This window comes from Haematobia irritans, chromosome 5, assembly GCF_050003625.1.
Source record: "Haematobia irritans isolate KBUSLIRL chromosome 5, ASM5000362v1, whole genome shotgun sequence".
Lineage (NCBI taxonomy): Eukaryota > Metazoa > Arthropoda > Insecta > Diptera > Muscidae > Haematobia > Haematobia irritans.
Genome location: NC_134401.1, coordinates 36,952,919 through 36,966,470, shown reverse-complemented (window position 1 = coordinate 36,966,470; position 13,552 = coordinate 36,952,919). Strand labels below are relative to the sequence as shown.

At 31.2% G+C, this 13,552-nt stretch overlaps 1 protein-coding gene, 1 long non-coding RNA gene and 14 other non-coding genes across 16 annotated transcripts; all 16 read right to left on the bottom strand.

The window, feature by feature from the left end:
* Positions 1 to 520: 520 nt before the first annotated feature.
* On the bottom strand, positions 521 to 7,023 carry LOC142237707 (uncharacterized). Its single transcript, XR_012722551.1, has 15 exons — positions 6,879 to 7,023; positions 6,502 to 6,560; positions 6,109 to 6,172; positions 5,843 to 5,893; positions 5,588 to 5,642; positions 4,013 to 4,064; positions 3,765 to 3,815; positions 3,520 to 3,565; positions 2,644 to 2,726; positions 2,042 to 2,100; positions 1,747 to 1,852; positions 1,523 to 1,554; positions 1,220 to 1,272; positions 966 to 1,012; positions 521 to 761 (listed from the first exon to the last, which is right to left on the bottom strand). It is a non-coding gene; the product is annotated as an uncharacterized LOC142237707 (long non-coding RNA).
* On the bottom strand, positions 1,629 to 1,706 carry LOC142242204 (small nucleolar RNA Me28S-Cm2645). The gene has a single exon (XR_012724045.1). It is a non-coding gene; the product is annotated as a small nucleolar RNA Me28S-Cm2645 (small nucleolar RNA).
* LOC142242202 (small nucleolar RNA Me28S-Cm2645) lies at positions 1,936 to 2,001 on the bottom strand. The gene has a single exon (XR_012724043.1). It is a non-coding gene; the product is annotated as a small nucleolar RNA Me28S-Cm2645 (small nucleolar RNA).
* LOC142242205 (small nucleolar RNA Me28S-Cm2645) lies at positions 2,176 to 2,255 on the bottom strand. Its single transcript, XR_012724046.1, has one exon. It is a non-coding gene; the product is annotated as a small nucleolar RNA Me28S-Cm2645 (small nucleolar RNA).
* LOC142242203 (small nucleolar RNA Me28S-Cm2645) lies at positions 2,804 to 2,882 on the bottom strand. Its single transcript, XR_012724044.1, has one exon. It is a non-coding gene; the product is annotated as a small nucleolar RNA Me28S-Cm2645 (small nucleolar RNA).
* Positions 3,633 to 3,724, bottom strand: LOC142242187 (small nucleolar RNA Me28S-Gm1083). The gene has a single exon (XR_012724039.1). It is a non-coding gene; the product is annotated as a small nucleolar RNA Me28S-Gm1083 (small nucleolar RNA).
* On the bottom strand, positions 3,884 to 3,978 carry LOC142242186 (small nucleolar RNA Me28S-Gm1083). The gene has a single exon (XR_012724038.1). It is a non-coding gene; the product is annotated as a small nucleolar RNA Me28S-Gm1083 (small nucleolar RNA).
* On the bottom strand, positions 5,459 to 5,553 carry LOC142242182 (small nucleolar RNA Me28S-Gm1083). The gene has a single exon (XR_012724034.1). It is a non-coding gene; the product is annotated as a small nucleolar RNA Me28S-Gm1083 (small nucleolar RNA).
* On the bottom strand, positions 5,713 to 5,806 carry LOC142242181 (small nucleolar RNA Me28S-Gm1083). The gene has a single exon (XR_012724033.1). It is a non-coding gene; the product is annotated as a small nucleolar RNA Me28S-Gm1083 (small nucleolar RNA).
* On the bottom strand, positions 5,981 to 6,074 carry LOC142242183 (small nucleolar RNA Me28S-Gm1083). The gene has a single exon (XR_012724035.1). It is a non-coding gene; the product is annotated as a small nucleolar RNA Me28S-Gm1083 (small nucleolar RNA).
* Positions 6,243 to 6,336, bottom strand: LOC142242185 (small nucleolar RNA Me28S-Gm1083). Its single transcript, XR_012724037.1, has one exon. It is a non-coding gene; the product is annotated as a small nucleolar RNA Me28S-Gm1083 (small nucleolar RNA).
* On the bottom strand, positions 6,630 to 6,723 carry LOC142242184 (small nucleolar RNA Me28S-Gm1083). The gene has a single exon (XR_012724036.1). It is a non-coding gene; the product is annotated as a small nucleolar RNA Me28S-Gm1083 (small nucleolar RNA).
* On the bottom strand, positions 7,003 to 7,095 carry LOC142242180 (small nucleolar RNA Me28S-Gm1083). Its single transcript, XR_012724032.1, has one exon. It is a non-coding gene; the product is annotated as a small nucleolar RNA Me28S-Gm1083 (small nucleolar RNA).
* Positions 7,096 to 7,331: 236 nt separating this feature from the next.
* On the bottom strand, positions 7,332 to 13,278 carry Nop60B (dyskerin pseudouridine synthase 1 Nop60B). The gene is made up of 6 exons (XM_075309101.1): positions 13,124 to 13,278; positions 12,617 to 12,985; positions 12,210 to 12,461; positions 11,607 to 11,881; positions 7,997 to 8,413; positions 7,332 to 7,932 (listed from the first exon to the last, which is right to left on the bottom strand). Exons 1-6 carry the CDS (start codon positions 13,134 to 13,136, stop codon positions 7,729 to 7,731), a joined length of 1,530 nt encoding a protein of 509 aa, XP_075165216.1. The 5' UTR covers positions 13,137 to 13,278; the 3' UTR covers positions 7,332 to 7,728.
* On the bottom strand, positions 8,615 to 8,754 carry LOC142242177 (small nucleolar RNA snoR639/H1). The gene has a single exon (XR_012724030.1). It is a non-coding gene; the product is annotated as a small nucleolar RNA snoR639/H1 (small nucleolar RNA).
* Positions 11,345 to 11,484, bottom strand: LOC142242175 (small nucleolar RNA snoR639/H1). Its single transcript, XR_012724028.1, has one exon. It is a non-coding gene; the product is annotated as a small nucleolar RNA snoR639/H1 (small nucleolar RNA).
* Positions 13,279 to 13,552: the final 274 nt, after the last annotated feature.

Sequence of the window (13,552 nt, the reverse complement as noted above, 5' to 3'; positions counted from 1 at the left end):
CTTCAAATCATGATTATATATCATTGAATTAAATATTATGGTTTCTTCCCATCTATAAGAATTTATTTTTTCTCTTTTTGAGGTATCTTCACAATGAGCACACATCGTAGCTTTTACCCCCTACGAAAATGTTGCTAGCTACGCCAATGTTTAATAGACAATTGTGACAAATAAAAATAAAAATTGAAAATAAAATTATTTTATACCAAAAATTTTGAATTTTCAATTTGCTTTAAATTTATGACAGAAAAGTATCGAAATAAATTATCCTCATAATTGATGGTAAGAATTACTTCAATTATTCTTGTAGACCGTATCATATTTCGAAGCATACATCGATCATTTCCAGATTTTCTCTATTTTAAATTTCCAACTTGTTGAACATATTGTTCAACAAGTGAGAAATTTAATTCAATTTGACTGACAATCAAAGTTTCAATATGGCGACTGACATTTTTGTTTTTGTAATACAAAAACTACCTTACTAAATCTGCCTTGAGTATTACATAAAAACTGTTCATTGAACTACATACATAAGACATTATTTTATTGTCATTTTATTTTAATTCTTATATAATGTACTATTCACAATGTCATTTAAAATATGTTTCATCACTGAAGACTTTATCATCGTGGCGTTATTCCGATTGTCTTTTCGATATCATTCATTGAAATACGGAATAAGCTGGAAAGTTTCATAGGTATCCAAAATCCCAACCCAGTGTGAACCAACCAATGCGTTTAAATTATATTGTTCTTACCTGAAAATAAAAAAATAAATTTAACTTTTATTAAAAATTATTTGTGAAACGTATTATTTTATTATTATCATTTTATAAAATCAGCAGGACCTATTTTTAGGGTTGTTGTTGTTGCGGATTTATGTGATCATGGCACAAAATCATAGTCCCTTTTACATCATACAATTTTTCACACTATGCAATAAACAATTTTAAAATGCTTACCTTATGTATATATAAAATTTGATAATAATCCAGATATAAACGGCGTCCTGGAATGAGAAATGAAATCAATGGTTTAGTAATCTCCTGCTAAATCTCATACGTAATTTTCATTATACAAGTTAGGTTCAGTAGGACCTATTTTTTAGGGTTGTTGTTGTTGCGGATTTATGTGATCATGGCACAAAATCATAGTCCCTTTTTCATCATATTTGTGTTTACAATTACTATCTGTTTAAAAAAATTTATATTCTTACCTTAAAAATTTGTGAAATATAGAAATTATTGCCAAAGAGCTAAAATTTTCAACCTGTAACAAAAAAAAAAAAAAAAATAATAATAATAAAAGAATTATTATCCGGTTATTTTGTATATTGAAAAAAATAATTTTTCTGTTCTAGGCTTTAATCAGTAGGACCTATTTTTTAGGGTTGTTGTTGTTGCGGATTTATGTGATCATGGCACAAAATCATAGTCCCTTATTCATCAGTTTGTTAGCATTTCTACATGCCTCAACTTCATGCAATCTTTTTTTTTTCATTAATAATGTCTAAACTTACCATTGAATAAATCCATTATATCTGCACAAATTCTGGAAATAGAAAACAAGTTTTTTTTGTTAAAATTTCGATATGAAAAAAATGAAAGTTCGCAAACTATAGTTAAAATTTCAGTGGTTTAAAAAAATTGATAAATCAGTCACCATATATCAGATGTCCCTATCAAAATTATCATCATAATATAACAAAACTTAAAACATTCGTAAAATAATATTTTAACTTACCAATTGAGGTGTTTAGGACCTGTCAGATCTCAGATGAGATGAAAAATTCAGATCTTTATGAAATGTTATTATAACCGTACGCGTAAATTGCAATCGTTATTTAAAGCTGCAAAGAAAAATATAGTTCATTTATTAATAATCAATTATAAAATCGAGAAATTCATACAATGTAATTTTTTTCTCAGTTATTAAAGAATTATGATAAATCAGTCATAGAATATCAGATGTCCCTATCAAAATTATCATCATTGTTTAAGGAGGAGGAAAATTGTACTAATGCATGTTTCCAACTTACCATTTGAAAATCAATATGAGATCGATGACTTTCATTCAAACTCAGTGATACGAATTAACCTGTAAATACATATAAAAATATTTAAAAATTAGTTTATTTTTTCATTTATTTAGAAAACTAAGCTATAAAATTAAATTGTCAGTTTTTTCTTGAAACATGATAAATCATTCATTATATTATCAGATGTCCCTATCAAGATTATCATCATTACATTTAGGTATAACAATAGGGATAAGAAGATGGGAAATTGGCCTACGTCACCATGTCATCATGTTTGTATTTTTTAGTTGTTTTTTATTTTTTAAATGAAAAAATTAATTTTCTTATTGAAACAATGTTAAATTTTAGGCAACAACAAAAAAAAATACATTTTCCCGTTTATGAAAATTTATTTCCTGCACTTAATTTCTTTTTATTTGCATTTTAATGCTATGTCAATACTTGTCGTATACGCGTTTGGTTCGATAAACGAAAAGTATGAACCTAGCACCGTAAATTGTTTGATGTTATCAGCAGCCAATCTCCTCCCATCTTCTTCTCTCTATTGTCTTTGGTATATAGCTATAATATTAAATGATTTGATAAATTTGTTTGTTTCTTACCTTTTCGCAAATGCCAAACATTTCCTATTTTCCTCTTCTCCTTACGGGATGTTCATGTAAAATTAATCAGTCCATAAAACATACTGTAAGATATAATAGATATTTAAAATAATTATTTGTTTTTTTTTCCTTATATTTTATTTAATATATTTAACTCTAGCTAATCAGTTCTATTTGGAAACATGATAAATCATTCATTTATTATCAGATGTCCCTATCAAAATTGTCATCATTATTATTATTTCTCTTAAGGTGAGTATTAAGTTCGAGTTTAGCCGCTAAAATCGCTAAAGTGAAAACTAAATCAGTAAAAAAAGTGCATAAAATTATACATATTTGTTGCAAATTTTATTATAACTTGATGGGGAATTGCCCAAAGAAAATTTTTACAAAGTTTGTTTTCCTTAAAATGGATTATTAAAGAAAAGTCATCGTGAAAAAAAAAACGATTTTAGCGTCTAAACTCGAATTTAATACCCACCTTTAAGGTGAGTACTATGTACACTAAATTAAAAGTATAAAAATCTGTATGAAGACGATTAAATTTTTATAAAGTCTTGTGAAATAATGAATGGAAAACATCTAAGGAATTGATTGTGAATCATTTTATATTTATAATTTACTTAATTTAAAAAAGTAACCGTGAAAACAAGCTGGTTTTCAGCTTGAAAACTGAACATAGTACTCAGATTTGTATTAAGGGAAATTTTCCCATCATAATTTATTGTGTCGCATAATTCAATTTACTAATTTTATAACGAATTAAAACAATACTATAACAATAATAATAAAAATATCAAGAAATATTATTATTATTATTTATATTTTATATTGTTTAGAAATCTTAGAAATAATAAAAATAAATCTAATACTCACATTTATAAATCCATTGATTTTGTGATCGCAACGAATAATGTTGTCGCTGAAATGTAAAATTTATTTTTCCTTTAATTTTGGATTACAATGTATATACATTTATGATTATTGACAAATTGGCTCAGTAAGACCAATCATTCGCATTCAACATTAGAAGTTTCCAACATTCAGTTAGGGGCGAAAGATAATTTGTCATCATAATAAAATTTTCCAAGTTCTAAAAAAAAAATATTTTAATATCTTACCTTAACCTTTGGAAACCAAGGATCATTTTCTATATAGAGCACGGAAGTAATCTGAAATTAAATTAGAATATTTAAATTACTTCTTGGAATATTTAATTTAAATATGTATTTCATTTTTTTATAGATTTTCAGTAAGACCAATCATTCGCATTCAACATTAGAAGTTTCCAACATTCAGTTAGGGGCGAAAGATAATTTGTCATCACAGTAAAATATGTTCAACTATTAAGAAAATACCAAAAACTCACCTTTAAAATGTAAAGACTTGAACGGCTTTTCAAAAGCATACGCCGATATATTCTGAAATTATAAAAACATATAAAGGGTGATTCTTTTGAGGTTAGGATTTTCATGCATTAGTATTTGACAGATCACGTGGGATTTCAGACATGGTGTCAAAGAGAAAGATGCTCAGTATGCTTTGACATTTTATCATGAATAGACTTACTAACGAGCAACGCTTGCAAATCATTGAATTTTATTACCAAAATCAGTGTTCGGTTCGAAATGTGTTTCGCGCTTTACGTCCGATTTATGGTCTACATAATCGACCAAGTGAGCAAACAATTAATGCGATTGTGACCAAGTTTCGCACTCAGTTTACTTTATTGGACATTAAACCAACCACACGAATGCGTACAGTGCATACAGAAGAGAATATTGCGTCTGTTTCTGAGAGTGTTGCTGAAGACCGTGAAATGTCGATTCGTCGCCGTTCGCAGCAATTGGGTTTGTGTTATTCGACCACATGGAAGATTTTACGCAAAGATCTTGGTGTAAAACCGTATAAAATACAGCTCGTGCAAGAACTGAAGCCGAACGATCTGCCACAACGTCGAATTTTCAGTGAATGGGCCCTAGAAAAGTTGGCAGAAAATCCGCTTTTTTATCGACAAATTTTGTTCAGCGATGAGGCTCATTTCTGGTTGAATGGCTACGTAAATAAGCAAAATTGCCGCATTTGGAGTGAAGAGCAACCAGAAGCCGTTCAAGAACTGCCCATGCATCCCGAAAAATTCACTGTTTGGTGTGGTGTTGTGGTGTTGTACGCTGGTGGAATCATTGGACCGTATTTTTTCAAAGATGCTGTTGGACGCAACGTTACGGTGAATGGCGATCGCTATCGTTCGATGCTAACAAACTTTTTGTTGCCAAAAATGGAAGAACTGAACTTGGTTGACATGTGGTTTCAACAAGATGGCGCTACATGCCACACAGCTCGCGATTCTATGGCCATTTTGAGGGAAAACTTCGGAGAACAATTCATCTCAAGAAATGGACCGGTAAGTTGGCCACCAAGATCATGCGATTTGACGCCTTTAGACTATTTTTTGTGGGGCTACGTCAAGTCTAAAGTCTACAGAAATAAGCCAGCAACTATTCCAGCTTTGGAAGACAACATTTCCGAAGAAATTCGGGCTATTCCGGCCGAAATGCTCGAAAAAGTTGCCCAAAATTGGACTTTCCGAATGGACCACCTAAGACGCAGCCGCGGTCAACATTTAAATGAAATTATCTTCAAAAAGTAAATGTCATGGACCAATCTAACGTTTCAAATAAAGAACCGATGAGATTTTGCAAATTTTATGCGTTTTTTTTTTTTTTAAAAGTTATCAAGCTCTTAACAAATCACCCTTTAGAATTAGATTTTCAGTTGTTATAATTGTATAAAATGTATTTATTTTTTTTTTTTCTTTATATTTTCAGTAAGACCAATCATTCGCATTCAACATTAGAAGTTTCCAACATTCAGTTAGGGGCGAAAGATAATTTGTCATCACAGTAAAATATGTTAAACTACTAAGAAAATACCAAAAACTCACCTTTAAAATGTAAAGACTTGAACGGCTTTTCAAAAGCATATCGCTGATATATATGCTGAAATTAGAAAAACATATGGACTTATAATTTCAGTTGTTATAATCGTATAAACATTATTTTTTTTTTCTTTATATTTTCAGTAAGACCAATCATTCGCATTCAACATTAGAAGTTTCCAACATTCAGTTAGGGGCGAAAGATAATTTGTCATCATAATAAAATTTTCAAAATTCTAAAAAAAAATATTAATATCTTACCTTAACAATTGCAAACCACAGCTCGTTTTATAAATCTGGCCTTGCAATGTACTGAAATTAAATTAAAACAATTACAGTAAATTAATTTTTGAAGTATTTAATGTATACGGATTGGTGTTAATTTTTCTTATATATTTTTTTATATTTTCAGTAAGACCAATCATTCGCATTCAACATTAGAAGTTTCCAACATTCAGTTAGGGGCGAAAGATAATTTGTCATCACGTTAAAAATATTAAAATAGATAGAAACTGTTGATGTCTTACCTAATCGATTGGAAAGCATCAAGTCCTTTTCAATTTGAGATCACGTACATCAATTGGAGATGTCCTGAAATTAGATGAAGACAATAGGATTAATATTTAACTATTTAAAATGTATAGTAATATTTCTAATCTTTCTTATATTTTCAGTAAGACCAATCATTCGCATTCAACATTAGAAGTTTCCAACATTCAGTTAGGGGCGAAAGATAATTTGTCATCATGTCAGTTATATCCTGATCTTCGCTTATGCCAAATCAAAATATTTTGGCATTCACAATTTGTTAGAATTGTTGTACATTTATTATCACAAAATTATTTTCATTCGTAGGGATAACGAAAGATAGCTTTTGTTTGAGATAGGCGAAGTTAAAAAAATAAAAAGTAATGCCTTACCTCAAAAAATGGGAAACCCAAGACCATTTTGATAAACGCGAACATCTGATAGATATATCCTGAAATTAGAAAAAAAATCCAAATTAGTTTTCAATGTATATAAAGTGACTAAAATGTTTTATTTATTATTAATATTTTCAGTAAGACCAATCATTCGCATTCAACATTAGAAGTTTCCAACATTCAGTTAGGGGCGAAAGATAATTTGTCATCACGTCAGTTATAACCTGGTTTTGGCATATGTCAACCGAAAGGCAACCATTCGAAATCAAAATATTTTGGGATTCACAATTATATATCAAAATAATTTTCATTCACATGAAAAGATAGCTTTCATTTGAGATAGGCGAAGTTAAAAAAAAATAAAAATGCCTTACCTCAAAAAATGGGAACCCCAAGACCATTTTGATTAACGCGAACATCTGATATATCCTGAAATTAGAAAAAAATCCAAATTAGTTTTTAATGTATATAAAGTGACTAAAATGTTTTATTTACTATTCATATTTTCAGTAAGACCAATCATTCGCATTCAACATGAGAAGTTTCCAACATTCAGTTAGGGGCGAAAGATAAATTGTCATCATATGAATAGTTTACTTGTAAATAATGAACGCAAACTTACATTTAAGAAAATTCAAATAATACTGCCACACTCCTTGGCCAACAAGATAACTGAAAATAAAAATGTTGTTCATGTTTTATATGTAATTCTTTTTGTAAAAATTTTTATATAAATCTAATTTCTGCTTACCTCTTTTCATTAACTTGTATTAGCTGAAATATTACAAAACCCCCCGTAAGACCACTTAAAAATAAATATTGCCTGATTTTTCTATTTGTAGAAAAAATTATCTTTTTTAATACAAAATTTGTTGTATTACAAACATGTTTTCATTAAAACTAATAGTTCTTTCCTCTCTTAAGATGGTAAAAAAAAACTTTTCAACTTATATACTAACAGGATAAGGAAGATTCTTACTAATGTTGTAAAAACACTTAGTTCTCTGTTAAAATACATGGATATTTATTATACACCTTCTTTCGGTTTGGCATAATTCATTTCCCAAATATTTTGGCATTTTACCAAATGAATAAGGAAATAACCTTGAAATTTTGTTTAAAATGTTATTAAAATGCAGACTTCTCCCCATTGGGGAAAGAACATTGTGTAAAAAGAGCTTCCACAAAACTAAATATCCTATCACTTATTTAACAAAACCGTATCTATTCGGTTTTCTCCCTATCCTTATCTTTCTTCTTCTTCTTCTTTTTCTCTTTCTTTTCTCCTTCTGGCTCTTCCGCAACTTCTTCCTCTACTACCATGGCTTCTTTATCAGCCTTGTGTTTCTTCTTCTTTTTCTTTTCCGATTTTTCGGATTCTTGTGAAGCTTCTACAGGTGCATTGTCACTCGATGTGCTTAATTTTCGCTAAAAATTATAAAGACATAATAATAACAATATCTTGTTTTGTTGTTATCTTCTCATATCCTACCTTTTTGTGTTCCTCCGTAGGGGGACTACCATTGGTAGTTTGTGGTGCTACTGCAGCTGCGGGTTTCTTTAAATTATAGTCAACAAATCCCGTTAACCATTCTTTAGGTGTGTTTTCATTTGGACGACCATATTTGTCAAGTTTACCAGCTGCAACAAGTGCCTTCTTTGCAGAAGCCTTAGGACCCAATCCCCATTTTCTTGGATATGTGTCTCTCTCCATAATTACACGCTTGATTTTTGCAATGACCCCATGATCACATGAAGCCATAGTGGCTGTGGTCATTTGAGCTATAGCCAAGCAAATTGCTTCACCTTTGGTGGTACATATAACAATTTCTTGATCAATTTCAATGCCATCTTCATAGCGTAAAACACCAGTAAGCATAATTTTGGCACCGTAACATATAGCGTTAACCTAGAAAATAATAATTAAACATAATCAAATTTAAAAAAGGATCTTTACACTAGTCATTGGTAATAAAATTAAACCAAATATCTAAAACTGAATTTCCATCCCATATATTTAAAAGAGAAAAAAATTCCATTTATGAAATAATAATAATTAAATTTTCAATATTTCCATTATTTTTTCAAGTAATTTTGACTGCTAAAATTTTGTACTCTGAAATTTACTTTGTTAAAAAGTTAAAAAATCACTTAAAAACATACACACATCGGAGAAGTTTTAATTTTCCCAATCATAGTCACGCTGTGAACTGAGTATTTATTCACATCGCCGGCTTAATATCATGGGGTATTAATTACATGGTAATAAATTAATTGTTTCAATTATCCGAGAGGATTGCAAAAGATGAACCCCTGTCGAAGCATAAAAAAAGAAACAGTCGCGGTTAACTGCGACTATTTGTGCTTGTTGACCAAAGGATTGATAGGAAAGTAAGAAATTTCCTTCGAATAAAGTAGTGATTACGGAATCTGAGAATTAGCTTAAAGCAATAGCCAAATCGTGCTAGAAATGATATCGAAGAGTTGGAAGGTCGCTATAATCGGGGTACCCCCTTGAAGAGTATTAAGTAGAAAATAGAAAATAAAACAACGAATTTGGCAAAAAAAATCAACAAGTATATACGGCCGTAAGTTCGGCCAGGCCGAATCTTATGTACCCTCCACCATGGATTGCGTAGGAACTTCTACTAAAGGCTGTCATCCACAATCGAATTACTTGGGTTGCGATAACACTTGCCGATGGCAAGGTATCGTAAAACTTTTTAACACTGTCTTCTTAATTGTAAGTTAGCCCATACGGGGTATATATTAAACAAAAAAAGGCCGATTAAATACGTATATAATCTAGTTTGACAAAATTTTCTATAGGAATAAAATTTTGACAAAATTTTCTATAGAAATAAAAATTTGACAAAATTTTCTATAGAAATAAAAACTTGACAAAATTTTCTATAGAAATAAAATGTTGACAAAATTTTCTATGGAAGTAAAATGTTGACAAAATTTTCTATAGCAATACAATTTTGACAAAAATTTCTATAGAAATAAAATGTTGACAAAATTTTGTATAGAAATAAAATTTTGACAAAATTTTGTATAGAAATAAAATGTTGACAAAATTTTCTACAGAAATAAATTTTTTACAAAATTTTCTATAGAAATAAAATTTTGACAAACATTTCTATAGAAATAAACTTTGGACAAAACTTTCTATAGAAATGAAATTTTAACAAAACTTTCTATAGTAATAAAATTTGACAAAATTTTCTATGGAAATAAAGTTTTGGTCGATTACAAAATTTTCTATAGAAATAAAATTTTGACAAAATTTTCTATGGAAATAAAATTTTGACAAACATTTGTATAGAAATAAACTTTTGACAAAACTTTCTATAGAAATGAAATTTTGACAAAACTTTCTATAGTAATAAAATTTGACAAAATATTCTATGGAAATAAAGTTTTGGTAGATTATTTTTGGCGATATGGACCAATTTTTGTGTAATAAGTCATCGGCTATATATAACTAAAGACCGATATGGACCAATTTTTACATGGCTGTTAGAGGCCATATATTGACAAAATGTACCAAATTTCAACCGTATCGGATGGCTTTTGCTCCTCCAAGAGGTTCCGGCATCAAATCTGGGGACGGTTTATATGGGAACTATATATAATTATGGACCGATATGGACCAATTTTTGCATGATTGTTAGAGACCATATACTAACACCATGTACCAAATTTCAACTGGATCGGATGAATTTTGCTCTTCCAAGAGGCTCCGGAGGTCAAATCTGGGGATCGGTTTATATGGGGGCTATATATAATTATGGACCGATATGGACCAATTTTTGCATGGTTATTAGAGGCCGTAAACTAACATCAGGTACCAAATTTCAACCGGATCGGATGAATTTTGCCCCTCCAAGAGGCTCCGGAGGTCAAATCTGGGGATCGGTTTATATGGGGGCTATATATAATTATGGACCGATATGGACCAATTTTTGCATGGTTGTTAGAGACCATATACTAACATCAGGTACCAAATTTCAATCGGATCGGATGAATTTTGCCCCTCCAAGAGGCTCCGGAGGTCAAATCTGGGAATCGGTTTATATGGGGGCTATATATAATTATGGACCGATATGGACCAATTTTTGCATGGTTGTTAGAGACCGTATACTAAGACCACGTACCAAATTTCAACCGGATCGGATGAATTTTGCTGCTCCGGGAGGCTCCCCAAGCCAAATTTGGGGATCGGTTTATATGGGGGCTATATATAATTATGGACCGATATGGACCAATTTTTGCATGGTTGTTAGAGACCGTATACTAAGACCACGTACCAAATTTCAACCGGATCGGATGAATTTTGCTGCTCCGGGAGGCTCCCCAAGCCAAATTTGGGGATCGGTTTATATGGGGGCTATACGTAAACGTGGTCCGATATGGCCCATTTTCAATACCATCCGACCTACATCAATAACAACTACTTGTGCGAAGTTTCAAGTCGATAGCTTGTTTCGTTCGGAAGTTAGCATGATTTCCACAGACGGACGGACAGCCGGACAGACGGACGGACGGACATGCTTAGATCGACTCAAAATTTCACCACGACCCAGAATATATATACTTTATGGGGTCTTAGAGCAATATTTCGATGTGTTACAAACGGAATGACAAAGTTAATATACCCCCATCCTATGGTGGAGGGTATAAAAACAAACATAGTATACACGGAACATTTTTGTTGGAAACTTTTTGTACTGAGCTTAAATCTATTTGTATAAGGCTTAAATCTATTTTGCTAATAGAATAATAGAAGATTCTTTCGTTTTTTAATATTCCTATAATATCAAAATATTTTTGAATTTGTCCTCTGAAATTTACTTTGTTATAAAGGATGCAAATCACTTCAAAACATACACACATCAGAGTAAATTTAATTTTCCCAATCATAGTCACGCTGTGAACTGAAAATTTATTCACATCGCCGGCTTAATATCATGGGGTATTATTTTCTACAAGACGGACAATAAGGCAATTTTTCAAAAATTGTTCCATTCTTAGTATAAAACCAAAAACCCTCTCAAATTTATATCAAATTATAAATAAAGTCTTAATTTTCTACTTACCGAACTGTCCTTCATGATGACCCTCTTATGATTAACTAATAGGCCTTCCAATGGTTTAATCACACGTCTCAGCATGGACTCGTCTTTGTGATTTTCATACAAGTACATGGCATCCAGAACATCATGCATAGTTACCATGCCATCACGTTCAGATTGTATGCCAGAACGTACACGACGCAATTCCAACATTTGGCCACCAACACCGAGTACCAGACCAAGATGTACACACATTGTACGGATATAAGAACCAGCCTCACAACTAACCCAAAAGACACCTTCAAATGTTCAATAATATACACATGACGGAAGTAAAATATAGGCCCCATTTTTATGTAATCGAGGCCATATGGAATTGAGGAAAATAGAAACAAAATATTGTGTTTTTAAAAATACATTGTAATACTGTGCATATGTTTTCCTGTTGTTGGCTAGGAAACAAATGATAATTTAATATTGCATTTCTGAGATTGGCCATTGTTAGAGCCTAACATTTGTTTTTGAAAACATGAGCAGAGCCCAATAATTCTAAGGGCAAGTACAATATTTTCAATGAAATGCATTTGATAATTCTTACGTCTATATGGTATAATTTGTGAAACTTACCCATATTACGCGATTCATCATAATCCAGAAGTTTGCTATCGTACACAGTACGAACACGCAGTTGACGTTTTACAGCCGAAATCAATGGGGGACGTTGGAAAAGAGCACCACGCAATTTTTCCAAACCTTGTCGCACTTTGGCAACAGATTCAACACTTGAATGTAATTTGAAAATGGCCACGTATTCTTTTCCCGCACTTTGTTGTGATTTAACCAAACGAGTAGCGCGATCAATGCACACTATCAAACAGCCTATAAATGAAATGAACAAGCATATATACATAAATAAATTTGACTAAAAGGTCATTGTGATAGAATTAGTTCCTAATTTTTTTTCTTTTTTTTCTGTTCTTTTAATCAAAGATAGTCTAATACAGACTACATACAAAAAGTTTTACTGTACCTACCTGTTACTTTAGGATCCAATGTACCCGAGTGACCAGTCTTTTCTACTTTCAATATCTTCTTTATCCACGCCACAACTTCATGGGAACTTGGATTCGATGGTTTATCCAAATTAATGAAACCCGATTTCATATACTCTTTGATATCGCGGTTCAATGGGGATGATCCGCTTGGCAATGGAGTATAGTGATTGGTGCGTACATTCAATTTATCGAAGTTCTTTAAAAGTAAAGGCCATTGCGATGTATCGAGAGTAGCTGTCTTCTCTGAAGGCTTAACTGTGAAACTTCCTGATTTCTGTAAGGCACCCACATCGTCGACATCTATGGGTTCTTCCTTGATCTTCTTCTTTTTCTTTTCCTTTTTTACCTCTGGAGATATGGGAAAAACGTGTTTGTATGGTTATGGTTAGATATATTTCATTTAAATATTAAAGAATTCTAACTTAATTTCATGCTAAAACCAATAATTTGTCAATCTTAAAGATAGAATATTTTTATTCCACTTACCAACATCGGCCATTATATTGTTTTTGATTTATATTTTTAAAACAAAAAATTAAACTTTATACACAAGACGTCCAAACAGTTGGACACGAGGTTAGAAAAAGAAATGTCAACGCACAGCTAAATAACAGAGTTGTGCTATTGTGAAGCACGTGTTTTGAGAAGCGAAAGCGACATCTGGGGCTAATTTATACTTTGAGATAAATCTACTTTACACAAGAACTATGGGGTGTTCACACAATGGCTATGTATATGGACATTCTCTCAAAATGATTCATTCTAGAAAAAAAGACAGTGATTTGGTTATTATTATTCATTTAAATTAATCTTTTTAAGCAAATTGAAATAGAATATCCGTTCCCATAACGGCCGGAACGAACGAAACAAATTATTGCTTGAATGTGGTTTTGAAATCCCTTTTTTATATGGCAA